The sequence below is a fragment of the Elgaria multicarinata genome, chromosome 3 (genome assembly GCF_023053635.1).
Source record: "Elgaria multicarinata webbii isolate HBS135686 ecotype San Diego chromosome 3, rElgMul1.1.pri, whole genome shotgun sequence".
Taxonomy (NCBI): Eukaryota; Metazoa; Chordata; class Lepidosauria; order Squamata; family Anguidae; genus Elgaria; species Elgaria multicarinata.
This window is the reverse complement of record NC_086173.1, coordinates 171626821-171651008: the sequence shown is the minus strand read 5'-3', so window position 1 is coordinate 171651008 and position 24188 is coordinate 171626821. Positions and strand designations below refer to the sequence as shown.

The following is a 24188-nucleotide window of genomic DNA, read 5'->3' as shown; positions in this document are numbered from 1 at the left end:
CCCACCCAAAGGCTACATGGAGGCTATATTTCTATCTTTATGTGGTGGAATCTGAGCCCTCATCTCATAATCCATCAGGATGTTCTTTGCCACTATGCTCATGGTGTCACCACTTGTGAATTTGCTATTGTAGCTTATTTATTTATTTATTTATTTATTACATTTCTATACCTCCCAATAGCTGGAGCTCTCTGAGCGGTTCACAAAAATTGCAAGGATGTCCCTCCCTTCCCAAAAGGAACCAATACGACTACGTTCCATTGAGTGATCTGATTACTCCCCATGTGGAAACACTGTTCCTACAGTACAACAACCCCTTCCCTGGGAGATTCTAACAGTTCCCTACATGTGCCTTCTAGCCACACGAGAATATGGGACCAGGTAAGCATTGTTGGAATGGCACTCCTTCCAACCCAGTATGACTTGTGGCATTTTCTCTGGCCAATGTTGATGCTTTGTAGATGACAAGTGTTTGTGCATTGGTACCTGGGGGATTTTGTAGATGCCCAGCATAGCTGAAATCTGCATGGAGGTATCAGAGTCAGTCCCTTCCATAAAAATCTGAAGTTTGTTCTGTCGTCCACAGTTGTAGTTTGGGACATTCGCCTGCCCAGGAGAGAGCACATCTATCATGGCATCGTAAGAAATTCTTGCATCAAAATAGTTCTCATAGATGTTGTAGCCCAGGGTGATGTTGGGTAGCAGCCTGGGATTCTGATTGACCTCATGAATGGCTATCAGGAAGGACAGGACTTTCCAGTATTCACGTGGTGCTTCTGTACTGCAACAAGATGTGCATCCTCATGTCATTCTCCATTCAAAATACACATGTCAAATTCCTTCTTTTGTAATTCTAAGTCGGGCTGTGCACCGCCTCGGGCTGGAGCCCCAAATCTGAGTCAAGGCAAGCCAATTTGGCCACTGTAACCCTTTACAGCTACCATAGTTTGTGGCCATCAATATATGAAAAAGAGAGTGCCCCCTTCTTACCTGAAGCCGTGGATCCAAGGAAGGAGGATGTACAGCAAAGGTCAGTCCTGGCTGTATCAGCTCCAGGTATGGTGGAGAAGGGGGGAGGGAGGTGAGCAGGGAGTCCAATGGACCCCAGTCAGTCATGCACCCAGTTTTTTAGGGTACCTGCTGTGTGGTTGCCCAGGAACCTGCAGAGGCTGACCCACTTTAGAGGGGGGGTGAACCTCACTTCAGTCCCAAAGCGAGGTGGCCAAGCCCGAAGCACTCCGAGTCAAATTGCAGCGATTTCAGAGGCTCCGAAATGACCTCTGACGTGATTGGGGGGGAGTGCACAGCCCTAAGGGCTTTTCTACATCATGTAGATATTTTATTTTATTTATTTATTTATTTATTTATTACATTTCTTACCGCCCAATAGCCGGAGCTCTCTGGGCGGTTCACAAAAATTAAAAACATTCAAAGTATAAAACAACAGTATAAAACCATAATATAAAATACAATATAAAAGCTCAACCAGATAAAAACAGCAGCAATGCAAAATTACAAATTTAAAACACCAAGTTAAAATTCATTTATAGACTGTTAAAATGCTGGGAGAATAAAAAGGTCTTCACCTGGCGTCTAAGGCCTCCCATGTTATTTTTAAATGGATACTGTTGTTTTTATACTGTTTTTATGTTTTTTAAATTTTTGTATACTTTTGTTGTAAACCGGCCAGAGAGCTTTGGCTGTGGGGCGGTATATAAATGTAATTAAATAAAACAATAACGTAGGTGCCAAGCAAACCTCCCCAGGGAGCTCATTCCACAGCCGGGGTGCCACAGCAGAGAAGGCCCTCCTCCTGGTAGCCACCTGCCTCACTTCCTTTGGCAGGGACTCGTGGAGAAGGACCCTTGAGGATGACCTTAGGGTCTGGGCAGGTACATATGGGAGGAGGCGTTCCTTCAAATATCCTGGCCCCAAGCCATTTAGGGCTTTAAATGTCAATACCAGCACTTTGAATCGGGCCCGGACCTGGACTGGCAGCCAATGAAGCTGGGAAAGGACTGGCGTGATGTGGTCTCATCGGCCAGTCCCTGTTAGTAAGCACACTGCCCTGTTTTGTACCAGTTGAAGTTTCCGGACCATTTTCAAAGGCAGCCCCACATATAACACATTGCAGTAATCCAAACAAGAGGTTATCAGAGGTCATCACTGTAGCTGGGCTATCTCTGTCCAGATAAGGGCGTAGTTGGTATATCAACCTAAGCTAATAAAAGGTGCTCTTTGCCACTGAGTTCACCTGTGCCTCAAGTGACAGTTCTGGATCCAAGAGCACCCCCAAGCTACGGACCCGATCCTTTAGGGAGAGTGCAACCCCGTCCAGGACAGGGCAAACATCACCTCGCCGGACAGATGAACCACCCGCTAACAGTACCTCCGTCTTGTCTGGATTGAGTCTCAGTTTGTTAGCACAGCAATAAACTGTCAGCACAGATCCATGCCAGAAGCAAAAGAGGAGAGCCCCGCATGGTGGTGTCTGCTTTTGGTAACGTGCATTTGTTGAGGATAAGAAGCTGGAATTGCTGCACCATGCATTCTGATTGTTAGCACCAGCAGCCGCCTATCTGAAAGCACCCTAAATACCTGGGTTTTACTCATAAAGAAACAATTTTACTCCCTTTTAAAGCCATCCAAATGGGTGGCCATCACCACATCTTGTGGTAGTGAGTTCCATAGTTTAACTATGTGTTGTGTGAATAAGTACTTCCATTTATCTGTCCTGAATCTCCCACCCATCACCTTCATGGGATGACCCTGTTGGGTTCTAGTATTTTGAGAGAGGGAGAAAATAATGTCTCCCTGTCCACATTCTCCACACCATGCATCATTTTGAACATCTCTATCAGGTCTCCCCTTAGCCTCCTGTACTGTAAAGAACACAATTTTCAATTACACAATGTATTCAGTTGTGCTTAATATCTGCAACTCAAAGACATCCAACAATGTTATTTATTTATTTATTTATTTATTTATTATTAATGTTCACCATTTTAATTATCAGGGAACGGGAGGAAGTAATATAGTTTGAAATCAAAGACAGCATCTGTTTATTTGGATTACGGTATGCCAAAAAACTACGACACCAGATTGTGCTATAACATATTAGTTTAAATGGCCCTCATCAGTTTGTATGTCTGCAAAAACTACACACTATTCAGTTGGTGGTCACCCAAACAACCAGATAAAGCACATACCTTCCTTGACAAAGATATTGATAACGCAATAGATGCTTCTTCAGCAATTTGCAAGGATGCAATTGCTGGTGCCTGCGTGTTTATCTCTTCCCAAAGCCTTTCCTCCAAAGGCAAAATGTGGACACTAACATTCCAAGAACAAGTTCCACAAAACAAGAATTGTCCTTCTTAACTATCAGAGACAACAATACAGAAGTCTTAGTAATGGGCTCAGCCATCCTTTTCTAACAGCAAGAAATGCTTAGGAAATGCAACTTTAGCTGCTTTTAACTACATCACTACTCACACAGAGGAGGGCCAGGATCTCTTCTCGGTCCTCCCAGAGCGCAGGACACGGAATAACAGGCTCAAGTTACAGGAAGCCAGATTCCAGCTGGACATCAGGAAAAACTTCCTGACTGTTACAGCAGTACGACAATGAAACCAGTGACCTAGGGAGGTTGTGGGCTCTCCCACACTAGAGGCATTCAAGAGGCAGCTGGAGAACCATCTGTCAGGGATGCTTTAGGGTGGATTCCTGCATTGAGCAGGGGGTTGGACTCGATGGCCTTGTAGGCCCCTTCCAACTCTACTATTGTATGATTCTATGAGACTATCAACAAAAACTGGGTAGCATATCATTAAACCCTGTGCCACAGAATTACTTACAGAGAAATTATGGTCAGGGAAGGCTTGAAGAAAACGTGTAGTGGAAATATAGGGTGTGTGGTAGATACAACACCACTAATGAGGTGGTGTCCTGGCTGGTAAAAACTCAGCGCATCCGGATCATCCCTTACCAAGTTCAGTGGGCATTTTGCCTTCAGCATCCCGGAGGCTGCACAGGGTAACAGGTGAAACAGCAGCAGGAACATAATTCTGGGTCTGCCTGCACTAGTCACTCCAATAGTGACCGCTGTTCCCAGCTTTGTAAGTAGCTAATCAGAAGAACCTGAAGTCACTTGCAAGATCAAGGCTCCAGGGACTTTACAAATACAGGGATGACTTTCACAGCTGCGTAGTCTCCTTGCCTGCCATAAATCTCAGCAGAAACTCTCAATGGCACATGAAGTATTTGTGCACACCAGTCCTTTCATTCTTGTTAGAAGAAGTTACAACTTGCTGCTGTTGATGCTGATGTATACGTTATTGGTCTAAAAGGCAAGCTTTGGGGGAAATCTCTTGAGCTTTGGCAAGAAGAAGACATAACCACTGTGATTTTGATAATTATAAATGGGAAGAAAATTCACCTCTCCAAGTTCATGGACTCTCTTGTGTGATCAAAGGGCTGGAGTAAACATGTTTGTAAGAACTTACCAACACAGAGCCATGGTCAGACAAGGGTCAGGGAGGGAAAAAGTTGAGCGTGGCCTGAACTATGTTAGAGAAACATGGAGGAGACCTGGGGCTCATTATTTCTGCATTGAGCAGGGGGTTGGACTCGATGACCTTATAGGCCCCTCCCAACTCTACTATTCTGTGATTCTATGATTCTACACCAAGCAGGATATTCCACTATGAACGTGGTATGAAAACGGTATATAAATGGCAGGAGCCACACTACTGCTTTATAGCGGTATTGAACAGGGATGTCCTCTGCTTCTCCTCGGACCGGAGAAGCAGGAGCGGATCGGGGGGCTTCGCCTCCCATTAAGGCAGATGCGAAGAGGATTGGGGGAGCCACGGAGCGTTGCAGAGCGGATCGAGGTGAAGGCGGATCCTTCGCCTCGATCCGGAGCTCCGCAAAAAAGGTAAGGGGGTTTACTTGGCCCTGCCGCTGTCGCTGCCGCCCATGCGGTGACGGCGGCAGAGCCAGATAAGGGGGCAAGGTGGAGGGGGGGGTCTTACTTGCATCCATCCATGGTCCCGTGGCTGCTTCAACTGAGCCCGAGGACTCAAACAGGAAGACTAGGCCGCAACTACGGACTAGTCTTCCTGGTTGAGTCCTCGGGCTCAGTTGAAGCAGCTGCGGGACCGTGGACGGATGCAGGTAAGGGAGAGGAGGGAGGGGGTTTACCTGGCCCTGCTGCCGCCGCCCATGCGGCAATGGCGGCAGAGCCAGGTAAGGGGGCGGAGGGTCTTACCTGTGTCCGGCCCGGCCCATCCCAGCTTCACTAGAGCCCGCGGCTCAACCAGGAAGTGTAGGCCTGCAATCGGGGCCTACAGTTCCTGGTTGAGCCACGGGCTTAAGCTGGGATGGGCTGGGACGGACACAGGTAAGGGGGAGGAGGGAGGGGGGCCTCACCTGGTGCCACTCCCTGCCACTGCGGAGCTCCGATTCGGAGCCAGAGCTCCGCAGTGGAGCAGAGTGGCCCCTAGGCGGATCGAGGTGGGATCCGCAATTTGCGGATTGGGCGCGAAGAGGATCGGGGGGTCCGTGCACACCCCTAGTATTGAAATACACTGACAACTGTTGGGGCCCATTGACACATACCACATACCGCTTTCTTACCATTTTCGTAGTGTTATATCCTGCTTGGTGTAGATGTCTCAATGGGCCCCAACAGCTGTCAGTGCACTTCAATACCACTCTAAAGCAGTCATGTAGATCCTGAAGTGCACTTCAATATCTCTATAAAGCAGTCGTGTGGCTCCTGCCTTTTATATACTGCTTTTATGCCACTTTCATAGTGGAATATCCTGCTTGGTGTAGATGAGCCCTGGTCAAGCTATTCTTTTAGGCACATATGGATTGGATGAGTTCCCCCTAAATATTATGAATGTATTTGTTTTATTTTAATTTTATTTATTACTGCATTTATATCCCAACTTGTTTCCTCCAAGGAACCCAAGACAGTATACAGTACATACTCTCCTCCTCTTCTCAGTTTTATCCTCACAACAACAACAACCCTGTGAGGTTGGTTGGGCTGAGAGTCTGTGACTGGCCCAAAGTCACCCTGTGGGTTTCCATGGCTGAGTGGGGACTAGAACCCAGATCTCCCAACTCCCAGTCCAACACATTAGCCACTACACCACACTGGCTCTCATATTGTTACAGACATGCACCTCTGGCATCACTGTGATATGAAATTTGACTATATATATGTGCAGGCTGAGCATCTGCGGAGGGTCTACAATAGTAACACTATAACAAATTCCTTTGGGGCAGGAGTGCTCAACCTTCCACCCTTTTATGTGTCTGTGAGGGAGGCAGAATTGTGTGAAGTGTTGTGTGCCCTCCCGCGCACAGCTGCAAGTGACCCTGGACGTAGCCCTTGGAGCTGAAACACTTGTGCAGCCCTCTGTTTATTCGCTATGGACAGATGTACTGGAAAGCTGGCGTTCTGATGATTAAAAACTGAAATTAGATCAAATTATATACAGACGCACAGACCATAGAAAGGAAGTGTTGGTGACGACAATGTGTAAAAAGACCACAGAAGATAGGCAGAGGCTTAGACAACTTTCTCTGGAGAAGAAGGCCCATTCTTGTAGTGGACGGTTGATGTGGTGATAACATATTGGTCTCAGAAGCAACAGGAAAAATGTGTCCATGGCAAGGCATGGATTGGAATGAACACCAGAGGAGCCCTGAGGCTGGATCAGACCAAGGGTCCGTCTAGTCCACTACTTTGTTCACACAGTGGCCCACCAGCTGTTGAGCAGGAACCCACAAGCAGGACATGGTGCAAAACACCCTCCCACCCATGCTCCCCTGCAACTGGTATGTATATATAGGCTTACTGCCTCTGATACGGGAGGCAGCACATACGTAGTCATAAAGCCTAGTAGGCATTGACAGCATTCTCTTCCAGGCATTTATCCAACCCCCTTTCAAGCCATCCAAATTGGGTTACCGTCACTACATCTTGTGGTAACGAATTCTGTAGTTGATACTGGAGGTTGATTGTACACCAAGAGACGTCAGCGTCCCAAATTTTAGGTTTCTAACTCATCTAGAAGTGGGTTAGAATTTCCAGACATACAAACACACGTACGTTCCGCTTTTTATGTACAGATATATCATGCGAAAACACTCAGTAGCTGAGTATAGTTTTTTACTCTACTGCAGATTGTTTGTGGAATTGTAGGCTAGCACATTCCCTGCACCCAGAACATTTTCCATAGGATGGCTTTTTAACCAGGCTTGTTCTCAAACAAGCCACCTTGAGAAGAGGTGGGATGAAAATCTGCCAGGACATGCCAGGCAGAAGAACAGGGTCCATGTCTGCTCACATCAGGATTTATTTATTTATTATTATTTATTACGTTTATGTACAGCCCCATATATTTTATTTATTTATTTATTTATATAGCACCATCAATGTACATGGTGCTGTACAGAGTAAAACAATAAAATAGCAAAACCCTGCCGCAGAAGCTATGTGAAGGCAGTTCACAAACTTTAAAAGGCCGAACATTAAAAATCAATATACAAAATTTAAAAACATAAGGATGCAGAAAAGCTGGAGCATGTTCAGAGGAGGGCAACCAGGGTGATCAGGGGTCTGGAAACAAAGTCCTATGAGGAGAGATTGAAACAACTGGGCATGTTTAGCCTGGAGAAGAGAAGGCTAAGGAGACACATGATAGCATTCTTCAAATACTTGAAAGGTTGTCACACAGAGGAGAGCCAGGATTTCTTCTCAATCCTCCCAGAGTGCAGGACACGGAATAATGGGCTCAAGTTAAAGGAAGCTAGATTCTGGCTGGACATCAGGAAAAACTTCCAGACTGTTAGAGCAGTACGACAATGGAACTAGTTACCTAGGGAGGTTGTGGGCTCTCCCACATGGGAGGCCTTCAAGAGGCAGCTGGACAACCATCTGTCAGGGATGCTTTAGGGTGGATTCCTGCATTGAGCAGGGGGTTGGACTTGATGGCCTTATAGGCCCCTTCCAACCCTACTATTCTATGATTCTATGTTTGTTCTCCATTGAGAGAAGCTCAATTTGAACAGTAAGCAAGGGGGCAACTCGCACAACTCAAGATGTGATAATTAAAGAAGTGGCTTTAAAGCCACTGGTATACAGAGGTACAGTATCTCTTATACTGGAGGAAAGGTATTACATGGCAAACATGAATTAAAAAGAGCCTGTGGCCATTCCATGCTGACCATGCATCCATCTCCATTGGATGTGACCAGTTGCATTTGCGATATCTCTGAAGGGAAGGAGACAGTTTATAATAACAGCTCATGGAGGCATCTTCAGGCTGCTACCTTGCTTTCATGGTTGCTATGCTGGATGCAGATTCCAAAACGGAAGAGAATCCAGAATCAGATGCTATCTTTTGTTTTCATCGTTAGATGCTCCTTTGCATTTAGGTCAGGCCTCAGTACAATAATGTAGCACTTGGGAAGAAAGATGCAGCCCAGCAAACCAGCACTGGAGGCCAAGATGGAGAAGACCTGCACGGCCACCATGTATTTCCCCTTGGTGCTCAGGTAGGTGGGCACAAAGGACACCCAGACACTGCAGAAGACCAGCATGCTGAAGGTGATCAGCTTGGCTTCGTTGAAGGCCCCAGGCAGCTTCCTAGCCAAGAAAGCCACTGTGAAGCAGATGGCAGCCAGGAAGCCCATGTAGCCAAGGGCAGCATAGAACATGGTGACAGACCCTTCGTTGCATTTCAAGATGATCTGTCCAGGCTGGGAGTGCATGTCAGAAACAGGGAAGGGAGAATTGGTCCCCAGCCAGATGGTGCAAAGTCCAACTTGGACACTGGAGCAAGAAAGAACAATAACATTTGCCAAGCTCTTTCCTAAGCATCTCCTCATGCTGTTCCCTGGCTTTGTGGCCAAGAAGGCCAACACCACAGTGATCGTTTTGGCCAACAGAGAAGAGACAGCAACTGAGAAGATGATGCTGAAGGCTGTTTGTCGGAGGAGGCAGGTCCCTTTCCTTGGCCGGCCAATGAAGAGGAAGGAGGACAAGAAGGAAAGCAGGAGAGATATGAGGAGAACGTAGGAGAGGTCCCGGTTGTTGGCTTTGACTATGGGAGTTTCTAGGAATTTAATGAAGATTCCTAAAACAAAGCCTGTGGTTAAGGACAAAAATACAGCAATGGAAACCAGACTGATGCCCACATTTTCTCCATATGATAAGAAGGTTATAACCTTGGGGATGCATTGATCTCGTTCCTTGTTTGGATGCTGATCTTCAGAACATGCAGTGCAAAGGTCTGCATCTGGAAAGAAAAGGAGAGGCTTCAGCAACATTATTATATTCCAATTTATTTGCTAAGAGAGTTTAGATGCCACAGGAGCCACACAAGGTGAAGGATTGAGAAGAGACCAGGAACTATCCATGCAGAGTACTGATGGGCAAGAAGAGACTTCAGTCATCCAAAGTGGTGTGTGTAGCAGTGCTGAAGATGTCTTCTTTCTGGGCTGGAGGAGAGACACTGTTCAGCAGAGAGGCTGCACTCTGCCGGACAGAATTACCTGTAGAAATGACACACATAGCATGAATGGGATATTTGTGTCCCTCCAGATGTTGTTGGACTACAGCTACACTCATCACTATTTTCTATACTAGATAGGGTTGATGGGAACTGAAGTCCAGCAACATCTGAAACAGCACAAGCTGCTTACACCTCAGTCACAGGGAAGTTGAGAACCACCTGGTTGAGTTTTGGTGAATGGAGGGATATATTAACTCTGTTCTAGAGGAATGGACCACCCTTTCCTCTGGAGTCACTTGCCTTCTTTGATGGAGATGGTTCCTTCTGGGCAAGGAAAACAGTCATAGCAGCAAGGTTGCTCTCCTTGCTGAATCACCTTGAGGGATCCAGGCCTGCATCTTGGGCTACATCTGGAATAAGGCACCATCTACCCATAAAGACAGAACATCAAGAGTTAGGGATATTTTGATCTATGGAACTTCAGTGGCACCCATAGGAATTTCCCTACCATATCAAATCTCTGCCATTTTAGGAAATGTTTAAACCTCTCTCCTCCACAGTCCCAATCTGGACCAGATCCCACCCACCCCAACAGCTGCTATTCTCCAGACAAGTGTGAAATATCTTGAACTGGGCATGTTTAGCCTGGAGACGAGAAGATTGAGGGGAGACCTGATAGCACTCTTCAAATATTTAAAAGGTTGTCATACAGAGGAGGGCCAGGATCTCTTCTCGATCCTCCCAGAGTGCAGGACACGGAATAACGGGCTCAAGTGAAAGGAAGCCAGATTCCAGCTGGACATCAGGAAAAACTTCCTGACTGTTAGAGCAGTACGACAATGGAATCAGTGACCTAGGGAGGTTGTGGGCTCTCCCACACTAGAGGCCTTCAAGAGGCAGCTGGACAACCATCTGTCAGGGATGCTTTAGGGTGGATTCCTGCATTAGACTCGATGGCCTTGTAGGCCCCTTCTGGCTCTGCTATTCTCTGATTCTCTGATCAATGTAGTTAACCATTCATAAGAACCTAAGAAGTGCCCTGAGGCTGGATCAGACCAAGGGTCCATCTAATCCATCACTCTGTTCACGCATTGGCCAACCAGCCATCGGCCAGGGATGAACAGGCAGGACATGGTTGCACAACAGCACCCTCCCGCCCATGTTCCCCAGCAACTGGTGCACACAGGCTTATTGCCTCAAATACTGGAGATAGCACACAACCATCAGGGCTAGTAGCCATGGATAGCCTTAGCCTCATGCGATTGTTTTTTAAGATAACCTTTGCAAGAGGCTGCTTGTCAGGATTAAAATTAGAGAATTCGCAACCCTATCGTCTTAAGCATTCATAGGCTGAGCAGTCCAGCTTGACTTCTGGGTTAGGGCTCAGTGGAAGAGCGCATGTTTTGCTTCCAAAAATCCTACATTCATCTCCTGAAATCTATAGCTGAGGCAGAGAAAATCCTTCCCTCAGACCCTGCAGGTCAAATGTCTCTCCTTGCCAACAATACTGAGCTAAGTAGACCAGGGCCTTGTCTATACAGCTTGTTTACCCCAACTTAAATGCACATATTCTATACAGCTTGTTTACCCCAACTTAAATGCACATATTCACATTTCAGGACACATGAAACAGCCATCCATTTGCTGTAGCGCTGGGTTTTTTACACGATAGTGCATATATTCACATTTGCGATTTACCATGACTTTTAGATCACATCCTAGTTTGCACCGTGTTATCACAATGTGTTAAATTGAATTTTGACATGTTGGCATAGCTATGAGGGTAGGACAACGGGATTGGCCGATTTCCCACCTATCGGCTGCCTCATTGGTTCGCGCCATTTTTAGTTTGAATTTTCCGATTCTGCTGCCTCATTCCTCCCCCCCCCCCCCCAAAGCCGCTCCTGGTTTGTCTGCTATATGAATCTGCAGAGCACCGCATATACAATTTATAGCTTCCATTGTCTCTCCATTGATGGCTTTGTAGGTCCCTTCCAACTCTGCTATTCTATGATTCTATACCTAGGGAGGTGGTGGGCTCTCCCACACTAGAGGCCTTCAAGAGGCAGATGGACAACCATCTGTCAGGGATGCTTTAGGGTGGATTCGAGCAGGGGGTTATAATGAGTAATGGAAGCATTATATTTTATAGTGCATGTCATGCCGTATTTTGTGATGACAACAAGGGAGAGGAACCTTGATGTATCATTGCTTTGATTTCAGGTGAATGAGTGAATTCACAAGACCCTCAGCTCCCATAAAAAAAACCCAGAAGTTTTGGGTTTCTTAAATTCAAGAAAACAAATATTAATATACAACAGATTGTAAGATTAGATTGTAAGCCTATGCGGCAGGGTCTTGCTATTTACTGTTTTACTCTGTACAGCACCATGTACATTGATGGTGCTATATAAATAAATAATAATAATAATAACAGATTTAGCAAACATAACAGATGTTTAAGGGTATTACAATGAAACAGGTATTTTTTACCCACCTTCTTAAACCAGAGAGGCCACACCATAGCACCATCATCAATGCTGAGTGTGACGTCTGAGGACCGATGTCTCTCTAAACTCCCAACTTTTCCCATAAAAACAGTTCTATTGGGAAGTAACACAAAGTCTACAATGTCAAAGTCTGCTGCCAAGTCTCCGTCCTCATCCAAATACACTCCGTCCATGGTGGTATTGTAAAACTGGAAGTTTCCCAGGAAACGGTAAAGCTAGAATAATGGAGAAAACACCAGAGATTAGAAGGTGATCTCCATGCCTTAGGACTGGAACTTATGACTTTAAGACATATAATTGCAATACTGTTTTTAATTCATTAAATAGATGTGAAACTTCCACCATGCCCTAGGACCGATGGTTGGAACATACATCTTTTAGACATATAGCTGATACGCTCTTCAAGTACTTGAAGTCTAATGCTGTGGACGTTGACATTTTGCATAAACATTTTAGCGGAACTCCTGTTTCGCATTTTAAAGAAAATTCCAGAAGGAAAGTGTAGGGGGGAAACTCAGAGCTTCATCCCACGTAACTGTTTCCCTCAAATTATCTCCATAGCGTAAAGCTGTCATCATTGTTGTTGTTGTTAGCTAAATCACACTGTGGGTGGCGGCATTCCCAAGATCCTTTGCATACCAGGAAAAGGTTTTAAGGGGGGGAAAGTAAGAAATCATTAAAAATCAACAGATGACCCAATCTGATTCAAATTTGGTATGCTGAAAACTCTCCTTAATATCTATTACTGTGCCAATTGCGATGTCTTTATCTTTAAAAATCATCCTTCTGCGCCCCCAGTGGCCACTCGGAGGAGGACAAGGAAGTATGTTAAAATTAGCCTTGGGATTGTGGGAGAGTAAGAAGAGTCGCTCTTTCCACGATTCTGTTTTTGGCGCTTCTTTTAGGGTAGCAGCACAATCATACCAGGATGCATCGGAGTACTTCACAATTAAAAGCAGATTATAAAGCAGAAAACATCAGAGTCCTTTGCATATAATTCGCGGTGAATGCACAGTATAACGCTGGTGTGATGAAGCTCTAAAAGGCTGAAATTCTAGCGTTCTTGGTATTAGATAACTAGGCACGCTCTTTCCAGATTTCCCTGGTTTAGCCCGAGTATTGTAGGTGCAAGTGCACTTGAGGATTCAACACAGAATATTTGCATTCACCTTATAACTTAAAACATCTGTCGAAGTTTAATATTAAATGCATTTTATTAGAGAAAAGACAAGTTTTAACACAATCACAAACCTAAGCAACGCAGGATGACGTATTCACAAATCTTGCAGCTGTACACTCACAAATCCTGCACCACTCATGCAGACTCTGCAAAAGGGATTCTTCTCAGCACAGGGACTTCCATGTCTCTCGGGCAAAACTACGGAGTCACTGAGGTCTATATGCTAGGTTCAGAGCAACATCCTGGATCTCAAGCCTGAGGGAAAGGAAAGAAACCTTCCTCCTCTTTCAGACTTAAAAAAAACCCTTCTCAAAGTCAGTGTCCTTCCTCTTAAAACATATTCATTTATTTTAAAATATCTAAGTCCATGAGCCCACATCATCAGTTTAGACCAACCTCTTCCCAGAATGTCTCATAAATTCTGATGTACCTGTTTGTCCCTAAACTGGACATCACTTCTGCTTTTTCATGTCTGGTTTACTTCTCTTTTCATCCAGACATGGAGATTTATAAACCACAACACAGGAGAATCCATTTTGTGTAGAGTGATCTTATTTTGGAAACCAAAAAGGAGGACAATATAGCTGCCCTCAGGAGGCGTGGCCACCCCAACATGTCCAGCCCCAAGGGGGTGTGGCCTTAGTCAGCGCAGCAGAGGGGCTAGATCAACCCTGGGGAGAGGCGGGAGCTGGGAGACACCATCCCAGAAGTCTTGGGATGCGTCCTCCAGCTCCTCACCATAAGGGCCATTTCAGCCTTCTGCTGCACTGATGTGATCATGTCAGCACAGCAGAAGTCTGGGAACGTGTCTTCCAGTCCCCGCCCCCAACACTGATCTAGCCTTCTGCTATGCTAGATTGGCGCTGGGGGAGGGCTGGAGCACCTGTTCCTGAAAGTCCAGGAACGCGTCTACCAGCCCTTTTCCCCAGTGAATTGGGGGCCAGTCCCAGTTGGCCTGGAGACCTCTGTATTTCCAGAGGTCTCCAGGTTTCCCGGTGCATTTAGTCACCCTAATTTTGTGAATTCTACTTAATCTCATCGCTGCTTCTGAACGTTTTTCTGAGGCCATGGCTAGACAAGGGGGTAGGTTAACGACGATCTTGCAATTTTATGATTACGAGATCATCGCCCTGGTCTACACGTGGTGCGTGACATCACGGCCGCCATTTTGTTTTGTTTTTAAAAAGTTACTCGCGAGGAGCTGGGACAATCCGTGAAGCCTGGCCACACATTCCATTGTCTCGGGATCTGTGGAAAAAGCAAGCTAAAAGGGTAGGGTGAAATCCCAGCCCAAGAAGGGGATCATCTCGTAAAGAGAAGAATATGAAAATTAAAGAAATAATTAAATATTTGGGAATCAAACTTACAAAAAATTTAGAGGATTTAGAAAAGGGAAATTTAAATAATTTGAAAAAGCAGTTATGGGTAAATTAGAAAAATATAAAAGGCTAAATTTATCTTGGTTTGGAAGAATAGCTTTAGTAAAAATGAGGATTTTACCAAATGTAAATTTTTATTTAGAATGTTACCAATAAGAATATCTGAAAAATAATTAAAAAGTTAGCAAAATATTTTAAATAATTTTTGCAATGGTGATAGGAAAGCGAGAATAAATAAAAAAAGTTGGTATATAATGCAAAAAAAAGGAGGGTTAGGACTCCCAAATTTAAAATTATATTACGTAGCTAATAGGTTGAGACATTTAGTAGAAAGCATGATAGGATTAGGATATTTAAGTTGGTTGGAGGATAGAAAGGGAGAAGATAGAATGGAAACTAGAAAATATATGTTTTAGAGAATATAATAAAAAATGGGGGGAAGAAATAGAGAAACCGTTCTTAAAAAATCACTGGGAAATATGGAGTGTATACAAAAAGGACTTACTTCCAAGTATTTCCTCAATAACACCAGTGATAATGTTACGGAATTTTCCAGGAAATTTAAAAGATAAGCTGGGGAAAATTTTAATAGAGAGGAATATAATGAAGCTTAATCATTGGTTAAGGAAGATGAATACTCGAGAAGAAGTAGAAGAGAACTACAAGTTCAACCACAGCTTTTAAAGCTCAACTAAAAACTTTTCTTTTTCCTAAAGCTTTTAAAACTTGATGTTGTGCAGACTTCTACTGTTACTTTCTACTGTTAGTTTTTCCCTACCCTGTGCCTGCTTACCCTTCCCTGTACCTGTTTGCATTCTCTTCCCCTCCTTATTGTTTTACTATGATTTTATTAGATTGTAAGCCTATGCGGCAGGGTCTTGCTATTTACTGTTTTACTCTGTACAGCACCATGTACATTGATGGTGCTATATAAATAAATAATAATAATAATAATAAGAGGCACTAAAGGAGAAAAAAATATTGTGGTTAAATTATTTTCAATTAGAACAATGGATGAAGAAATGGTTAAAGGATAACGGAGAGTGTAGCGTAATAACAAAATTTGAGGAGCTGATTTTTAAAAAAGAAATTGAGAAAGGGGAAAATAAAATGATAAAAGGGTTAACGAGAGAAATATATAGAATATTAGTTGGGAAGGGGGAGATAGAAAGTATGGGTAAGATTATTTATTTATTTATTTAGAATATTTCTATTCCGCTCCCCATTGAAAAATTTCGGAGTACAAGGTAAAATGCAAATAAAAACAGAATAAAACAGTTAAAACAAAATTTTAAAAGAAGCAAAAAACAACAACACAGAAATCCAAGGCTGAATGTTAAAGAAAGGCTTCTTGGAATAAATATGTTTTCAGGAGACGCCGAAAGGAGTGCAAGGTTGGAGCCTGTCTGACCTCCAGAGGCAGGGAATTCCACAGGAGGGGCGCCACCACGCTGAAGGCTCTTCCCCTGGTGGATTCCAATCGGAAGATGGATCTAGGTGGAACCACCAGGCGCAGGCCCTCGGATGACCTCAGTGACCGGGCAGGTCGGTAAGGGAGAAGGCGCTCTCTCAGGTATCCTGGTCCCAAGTTGTTTAGGGCTTTGTACACAAGTACAAGAACCTTAAACATGGCCCAGTAGCGAATAGGCAGCCAGTGCAGTTCCCTCAGCAGAGGAGTTACATGCTGGAAAGGGGCAGCTCCAGACAACAGCCGAGCTGCAGCATTCTGCACTAGCTCCAGCTTCCGGAGCAGCTTCAAGGGCAGCCCCACATAGAGCATGTTGCAGTAATCCAATCTTGAGGTTACCAATGCCTGTACCACCGTGGTCAAGCTATCCCTGTCCAGGAGAGGCCATAGTTGGCGAACCAACCGAAGATGGTAAAAGGCACTCCGAGCCGTGGCGGCTACTTGAGCCTCCAACGACAGAAATGGGTCTAAGAGTACCCCCAAACTACAAACCTGTTCTTTCAGAGGCAGTGCAACCCCATCCAGAACAGGCAATGAGCCTGTCTCCCGGACTCGGGAACCACTCACCCACAGGGCTTCCGTCTTGCCAGGATTCAGTCTCAGTTTATTGGCCCTCATCCAGCCCATTACTGAGTCTAGGCACTGGTCCAGGACTTGCACAGCCTCACCTGATTCAGTTGTCACAGGGAGATAGAGCAGCGTGTCATCAGCGTATTGATGGCATTTAGCTCCAAATCCCCTAATGACCGCTCCCAATGGCTTCATATAGATGTTAAATAACATTGGGGACAAGATGGTGCCCTGCGGCACTCCTTAGCTCAATTGCCAGGAGGCCGAGGACTGGTCACCCAATGCTACTCTCTGAAAACGACCCCGTAGGTAGGACCGGAACCACTGTGAAACAGTGCCTCCGATGCCCATCCCACGGAGTCGATCCAGGAGGATACCATGGTCAATAGTATCAAAAGCCACCGAGAGATCGAGCAGGATTAACATGGTTGCATTCCCCCTGTCCCTCTCTCGATAAAGGTCATCCATCAGGGCGACCAAGGCTGATTCAGTCCCGTAACCAGATCGGAACCCAGACTGGAATGGATCTAGATAATCAGATGGTCTGGGAAACTGATTTGAAGGTTCAAATAGGGCAACACAGCTGGGAGGGAATATGGAAACAAAGAGGGAATATGTCTGTGAGGATAAAAGAAAATTATTATAAAATTATATGGAGGTGGTATCTAACCCCAGTGAGATTAAATAAAATAAATAAGCTGAACTCAGCAAATTGTTGGTGACGGTGTCAAAAAAAAGGAACATATTTGCATATGTGGTGGGAATGTAAATTTGTTCAAAAATTGTGGAAAATGGTATTTAATGAGATAAAAGAAATTGTAGGAATGGAGATTGAAGAGACACCTATAGTGGCATTGTTATCACTATATGGAGAATTTAACTGTAATAAAGAGACAAAAGAATTGATAACGAATTTGCTGACGGCAGCAAGGTTAATGATATCTAGGAACTGGAAGGTTCATGGGGATTATCATATAGGAGACTGGTATAAAGAGATATGGAACATTGCTATTGATGATAAATTAACATGTAATATAAAAGTGAGAAGAGGAATAACAAAAACGAATGATTTTGAGGGAATGTGGAAACAGTTCCTAGAATTTGTTTTATCTAAGGGGCGTGGGAAAGCACCTCCAGAAGAAACAATGAGATTTTGGAAACAGGAATAGATCCCAGGGTGGGGTGTGCACTTTTATGTTAAGTATGATTATGTTAACAGATTAAACTAGGAAATATGCTATTAAGGTTATTCAACATTTATGGGTTATGTTTTTGTCTGTCTCTTCTGCCAAGACTCTCGTTCACGCACTGGTTATCTCTCGGTTGGACTACTGCAACCTTCTTCTCTCTGGCCTTCCTTCGTCTCACATCAGTCCGCTGGTCTCTGTCCACCACTCTGCCGCTAAGATCATCTTCTTGGCCCGCTGCTCTGACCATGTCACTCCACTTCTGAAATCTCTTCATTGGCTTCCAATTCACTTCAGAATCCAATATAAACTTCTCCTACTGACCTTCAAAGCTCTTCACTGCCTAGCTCCTGCCTAGCTCTCCTCTCTCATCTCACACTATCGCCCCGCTCGGGCTCTCCGCTCCTCTGATGCCATGCTTCTCGCCTGCCCAAGGACCTCCACTTCCCTTACTCGGCTTCGTCCTTTTTCTTCTGCTGCCCCTTACGCCTGGAACGCTCTTCCAGAACACTTGAGAACTACAAACTCAATCACTGCTTTTAAGACTCAGCTCAAAACTTTTCTTTTCCCTATAGCCTTCAAATATTGAGTTTGTTCTGACTTTACACTGTTGGTTTTGCCCTACCCTGTGCCTGTTTACACTTCCCTGTGCCTGTTTGCATTCTCCTTCCCTCTTTATTGTTTACTACAACTTATTAGATTGTAAGCCTATGCGGCAGGGTCTTGTTATTTACTGTGTTATCTGTACAGCACCATGTACATTGATGGTGCTATATAAATAAATAATAATAATAATAATAATAATAATAATGTTGTTTCTTTTTGTCGTATTGATGCATGTTTAAGTATTGGAAAAATAAAAAACTATTATATTTTTTAAAAAAGGAAGGGATCATCTCTCTCTGCTCCCAGGATGCCCTGTGTATCACGTGGATGCACAGGGATGATCCCGAGATATAGGGCTGGTCTAGCCATGGCCTAAGCCTGGCTTCAAAAGTAATGACTGCACAGAAAAACAATAGATTCCAATTTGAAATGGAGCCAACTTCGGGCAAAGAAGGAATACCTGCAGTGGTGGAATCCTTTCACCTTCCAACCTGCCTCCACTCATCAACGCTGTCTTCTTGGATCGAGATGAGTAGGCAGCATTTAAGGCCTGTGCTATGCCTTGGACAGTGTTGTAAATGTTGTAGGTGTCTTGGTACACACTTCTTTCGAGGAGCTCCTGCGGTAAACCTTTGAGGTTCTCTTTCACTGTGCATCGTTCCCGGCCTTTCACAGATGACGCGTCCTTTGAATATGAACAGTGAAATCCATCTTCCAGAACTGGACCACAACATAGGAACAGTGACATTGGCATGCCATGACGTCTTGTTTCTTTCTTCGTCCGGGTGAAGAAAGATAAATAACCATGGAGACGTGTGAGATAGAACTTGAAAGCTATGGTCAAGCTGGTATATGGCGCCGCTATTGTGACCCAAACTTTCCCAGAAATGGGGTTCCCAACTTTGTTTAATACAACCTGCAGACTTGTTATATCCACATCAGAATAAAATGCTGCATAGTAAACAAAGACATTGGCTCTGTTGGTGGAAAATGAATACTTCTGTAGCCACACATCGATCAATCTTACTTCTACAAGAAGGTCTTTTAGGAGGGTTTGTGAGAAAGCAACACAAATGCCATTTCGGATGAGCACAGGTCTCAAGGTATTTATGAACCTTTCGCCGTTCTCATTGTCTGTAGCATAGAGACCAACCCACGTCCATCTGAAATACAGGAGCAATTTGACAATGCCCAGGTAGGGGGGTTCTTCTTTTGGAACCATCCGGTAGAGAAGACAGAACTGGGTTTTGTCAAGAACGTGATGAACAGGAGCATAAGTGACCTATTGTTGTGAAAAACGGGGGGATTATGAGGAACTGAAAACAGCAATTGTGGTTTAATGTACATAACGGCGCAAACCATAGAATCATAGAATAGTAGAGTTGGAAGGGGCCTATAAGGCCATCGAGTCCAACTCCCTGCTCAGTGCAGGACTCCACCCTAAAGCATCCCTGACAGAGGGTTGTCCAGCTGCCTCTTGAAGGCCTCTAGTTTGGGAGAGCCCACAACCTCCCTTGGTGACTGATTCCATTGTCATACTGCTCTAACAGTCAGGAAGTTTTTTCCTGATGTCCAGCCGGAATCTGGCTTCCTCTAACTTGAGCACATCTCAACCAAGGATAAACTCATGGGATCTGAGCTAGCAGTGAGTAGGGTGACCATATTTGGGAAACCAAAAAAGAGGACACCTAGTGTGTGTGTGGGGAAGCAGCTTTCTGAGTCCTGCAGAAAGTACGTTATTCCCCCGCCACCTTAAAGAACCCGATTGGAGTGGAGGAGGGGAAAGGATTTCATTCTGCACCACCACCATCCACTCCAATTGGGGCCTTTTCTATAATGTCCACGAATGACCCACTTTCCCCTTTAAGACCTCAATTGGAGCTCGGGGTGGGGGAATGATGTGCCTCAAGAAAGCATGTCATTCACTCCTGCCATGCTAATGGCAGCCTTAAAGGGGAAGGTGTGTCATTCCAGGACATTATTGAAAATTATAGAAAATCCCCCCTGACACCATGGAAAGAACAAAAACCAGGACAAATCCGGGGAAATCCTGACAGTTGGTCACCCTAGCAGTGAGTGACCAAGGAAGACACCATGGGGTTGTGGTGGACAGCTTGATCCAGTGTGCAGCATAGTAGGCATAATTAATTAATTAATTAATTAATTACATTTCTATACCGCCCAATAGCCGGAGCTCTCTGGGCGGTTCACAACAATTAATTAGGAAAGCAAGTGAAAATAAAACTGCCAATGTCGTACTGGCCTTATAGAAATCTATGGTGCGACCACATTTGGAATTCCATGGACAGTTCTGGTGACCACACCCAACAAGGAATATGGCAGAGTTGGAAGACGTGCAGAAAACTAAAAAGATCATGGGGCTGCAGAAATTTCCGTATGAGGAAAGGTTATAACATCTGGGACGGTTCAGCACAAAAAAATGGAGAGTAAAGGGAGACATGATACAGGTGTACAGAATTATGCCTGCTATGGAGGAAGTGGAAAGGGAGGCCTATTTCGCCCTCTTTCATAATACTGGAACTAAATGGGGTCATCCAATAAAGCTGATTGGTGGAAGCTTCAGGACAGATAACAGCTTCAAGAAGGATGCAGACAAGCTGGAGCATGTTCAGAGGAGGGCAACCAGGATGATCAGGGGTCTGGAAACAAAGCCCTATGAAGAGAGACTGAAAGAACTGGGCATGTTTAGCCTGGAGAAGAGAAGATTGAGGGGAGACATGATAGCACTCTTCAAATACTTGAAAGGTTGTCATACAGAGGAGGGCCAGGATCTCATCTCGATCCTCCCAGAGTACAGGACATGGAATAATTGGCTCAAGTGACAGGAAGCCAGATTCCAGCTGGACATCAGGAAAAAATTCCTGACTATTACAGCAGTATGTCAATGGAACCAGTTACCTAGGGAGGTTGTGGGCTCTCCCACACTAGAGGCCTTCAAGAGGCAGCTGGACAACCACCTGTCAGGGATGCTTTAGGGTGGATTCCTGCATTGAGCAGGGGGTTGGACTCGATGGCCTTGTAGGCCCCTTCCAACCCTACTATTCTATGATTCTATGAAAAGGAAGTACTTCTTTACACAGTTAAACTGTGGAATTCACTTCCCGAAGACATAGTTATCACCACCGGTTTTGATGGTTTTAAAAGGAGACTGGGCAAATTCATGGAGGAAAAGGCTATCAATGGCGAGGCAGAAGGGATATACAAGTTCAGAGTAATTTATATAAATACACAGCTATGAACAACCTTTCTTTAAATGGCATCACTGTCCTCTAAAACTTCCCTAATCCATGCTGGTTTGGCAGCAAACCTAGCCAGGTTTAGCATGATGGGTTTGGCTGTATTTGAGAGTAAATATTTTATTATATCTATATCTATGAGGTTAGCACGCGGAGCTAAAAATCTCGTTAGGCGTTTTTATATACTGTAGCTTACAGTAAAAGACATAGTGTATAGGATCTTCTACTGCCTGGCTACAACAAATACATAGACATTGTTCTCTGAGGATATTTTTATATCTCCCCTCCCTAAATGAAGACCTTTTTATTCTCTCAGTATTTTAACACTTAATTTTAACTTAAATTTAAATTTTACTGTTCTAACTCTGTATTTTAATCTTATATCAATTTTGCTGCGTGGTTTTATCCTGGTTGTGCTTTTTATACTGTATTTTGTAATTGTGCTTTTAACATGTTGGTTGTTTTATTATGGTTTTAACTTTTGTGAACCGCCCAAAGAGCTTTGGCTATTGGGCAGTATAGAAATGTAATAAATAAATAAATTTAGTTTTCATTGTCTGGAAACGCAGGTTTGTAAGTGCTTTGCGGAGGAAGGGGGCAGCGATTTCTGACAGGTATTTCTCTTCCTCATGGGTGGATTTTAGAGACGAAAAGCTAGAGGAACATCTGGAGACTTCCGTTGATTCCAGGTCTAGCTTAGCAAGGTATTATTGGAGCTGTTCTTTATTATTTATTTATTATTTATTTATTACACTTATATACCGCTCCCATAGCCAGGGCTCTCTGGACGGTTTACAGAAATTCTAAAATTGAGGTAAATACAAGTATACAAAATTTAAAACTCTAAAACACAGTACATACACACATAAAGCATTAAAAACCGATTAAAAACTAAACATGTGGGTAATTAGGATGTGCCGCCATATGCTTGGGCAAAGAGGAAAGTCTTAACCTGGCGCCGGAAAGATAGCAGCGTTGGTGCCAGGCGAGCCTCATCAGGGAGATCATTCCACAGTCTGGGGGCCACCACCGAAAAGGCCCTGTCCCTCGTTGCCACACTCCAAGCCTCTCTCGGAGTAGGCACCCGGAGGAGGACCTTAGATGTTGAACGTAGTGACCGGGTATATTCACGTCGGGAGAAGCGTTCCGTCATGTATTGTGGTCCCAAGCCGTGTAAGGCTTTATAGGTCAAAAACAGCACCTTGAATTGGGCTCGGAAACATATAGGCAGCCAGTGCAAGCGGACCAGAGCAGGTGTTATATGGTTGAACCTTCTGGTTCCCGAAATCAATCTGGCCGCTGCATTTTGCACGAGCTGCAGCTTCCGAACCGCCTTCAAAGGCAGCCCTACGTAGAGCGCATTGCAGTAATCTAACTTGGAGGTTACCAGAGCATGGACAACTGAAGCCAGGTTATCCCTGTCTAGATAGGGGCATAACTGGGCCACCAACCGGAGTTTGTAGAAGGCACTCCGTGCAATTGAGGTCACCTGAGCCTCAAGTGACAATGATGGATCTAAAAGAACCCCCAAGCTACGCTGTATTTACGATTGTGCTGTAGATCATTTACCATTATCACTTTCCGGTCAAACCCAAAGTTCGTTAGGCTTGTTTCACAGCGACATAGCCAGTTATTTCTAGGCTAGGAATTTCTCGAAGAGAGTTATTAAATTATTAATCTATTAATCGTATGTTTCCTTTTTACATAGTAGAAGGACAATCCTCCACAGCATTTCTGTGTCCACTGAATGGAATATCCCCCCATTTTAGTGATCTTTATTAACCTCCGGTAAAGGTCACCATGTTACCACGAAGGAACCAATACAACTGTGGCCGTAGCTAGATCTAAGGTTTATCCCAGGATTGTCCTGGGGTCAAACCTGTTCATCTAAGTGCCACACAGGACATCCAGCGCTCAGGCAGGGACGAACCCAGGATGATCCTAGGATAAACCTTAGGTCTAGCTATGGCCCAAGTTTCACAGAGTGCTTTTAGAACTCCCTTTGTGGAGCCATTGTTCCCACGGTACAACAGCCCCTTCTCCGTGGGACCCCATGGGTTCTCCACCTATGGCTTCTAGCTACTGGTTACAACAAGGGACAGGGTGACCATTTCTGGAATGGCAGTCCTTCCCTCTCTATAAGATGTTTGGCATTTTCTCTGGTTACAAGGGTGATTCTTTGCAGACTGCCTTTGTGTGTGCATTCATACCTGGGGGGTTTTGTAGACGCCCAACAGAGCTGAAATGTGGATGGAGGTGTCTGTGTCAGCCCCTTCGATAAAAATCAACAGCTTGTTCCGTCTTCCGCAGTTGTAGTTTGGGACATTTGCTTGCCCAGGAGAAATAAGATCTACCATGGCATCGTAAGTCATTCTTGCATCAAAATAGTTCTCATAGATGTTGTAGCCCAGGGTGATGTTGGGCAATAGACTGGGATTCTGGTTGACCTCATGAATGGCCACCAGGAAAGACAGGAGGTTCCAGTATTCAGTCAT

At 44.5% G+C, this 24188-nt stretch overlaps 1 protein-coding gene across 1 annotated transcript; it reads right to left on the bottom strand.

Moving 5' to 3' along the window:
- Positions 1–342: 342 nt before the first annotated feature.
- Positions 343–24188, bottom strand: LOC134395787 (vomeronasal type-2 receptor 26-like). The gene is made up of 6 exons (XM_063121948.1): positions 23904–24188; positions 18897–19718; positions 12034–12261; positions 9837–9963; positions 8750–9320; positions 343–781 (listed from the first exon to the last, which is right to left on the bottom strand). Exons 1-6 carry the CDS (start codon positions 24186–24188, stop codon positions 343–345), a joined length of 2472 nt encoding a protein of 823 aa, XP_062978018.1.

Coding starts and splice junctions, on each gene's coding strand:
- LOC134395787 (XM_063121948.1), bottom strand. CDS start 24,188: ATGACTGAATACTGGAACCTCCTGTCTTTCCTGGTGGCCATTCATGAG. Junction 12,262..18,896: donor AAAGGATTCCACCACTGCAG/GTATTCCTTCTT, acceptor CCATTATTCTAG/CTTTACCGTTTCCTGGGAAA. Junction 9,321..9,836: donor AACCATCTCCATCAAAGAAG/GCAAGTGACTCC, acceptor TTTTCTTTCCAG/ATGCAGACCTTTGCACTGCA.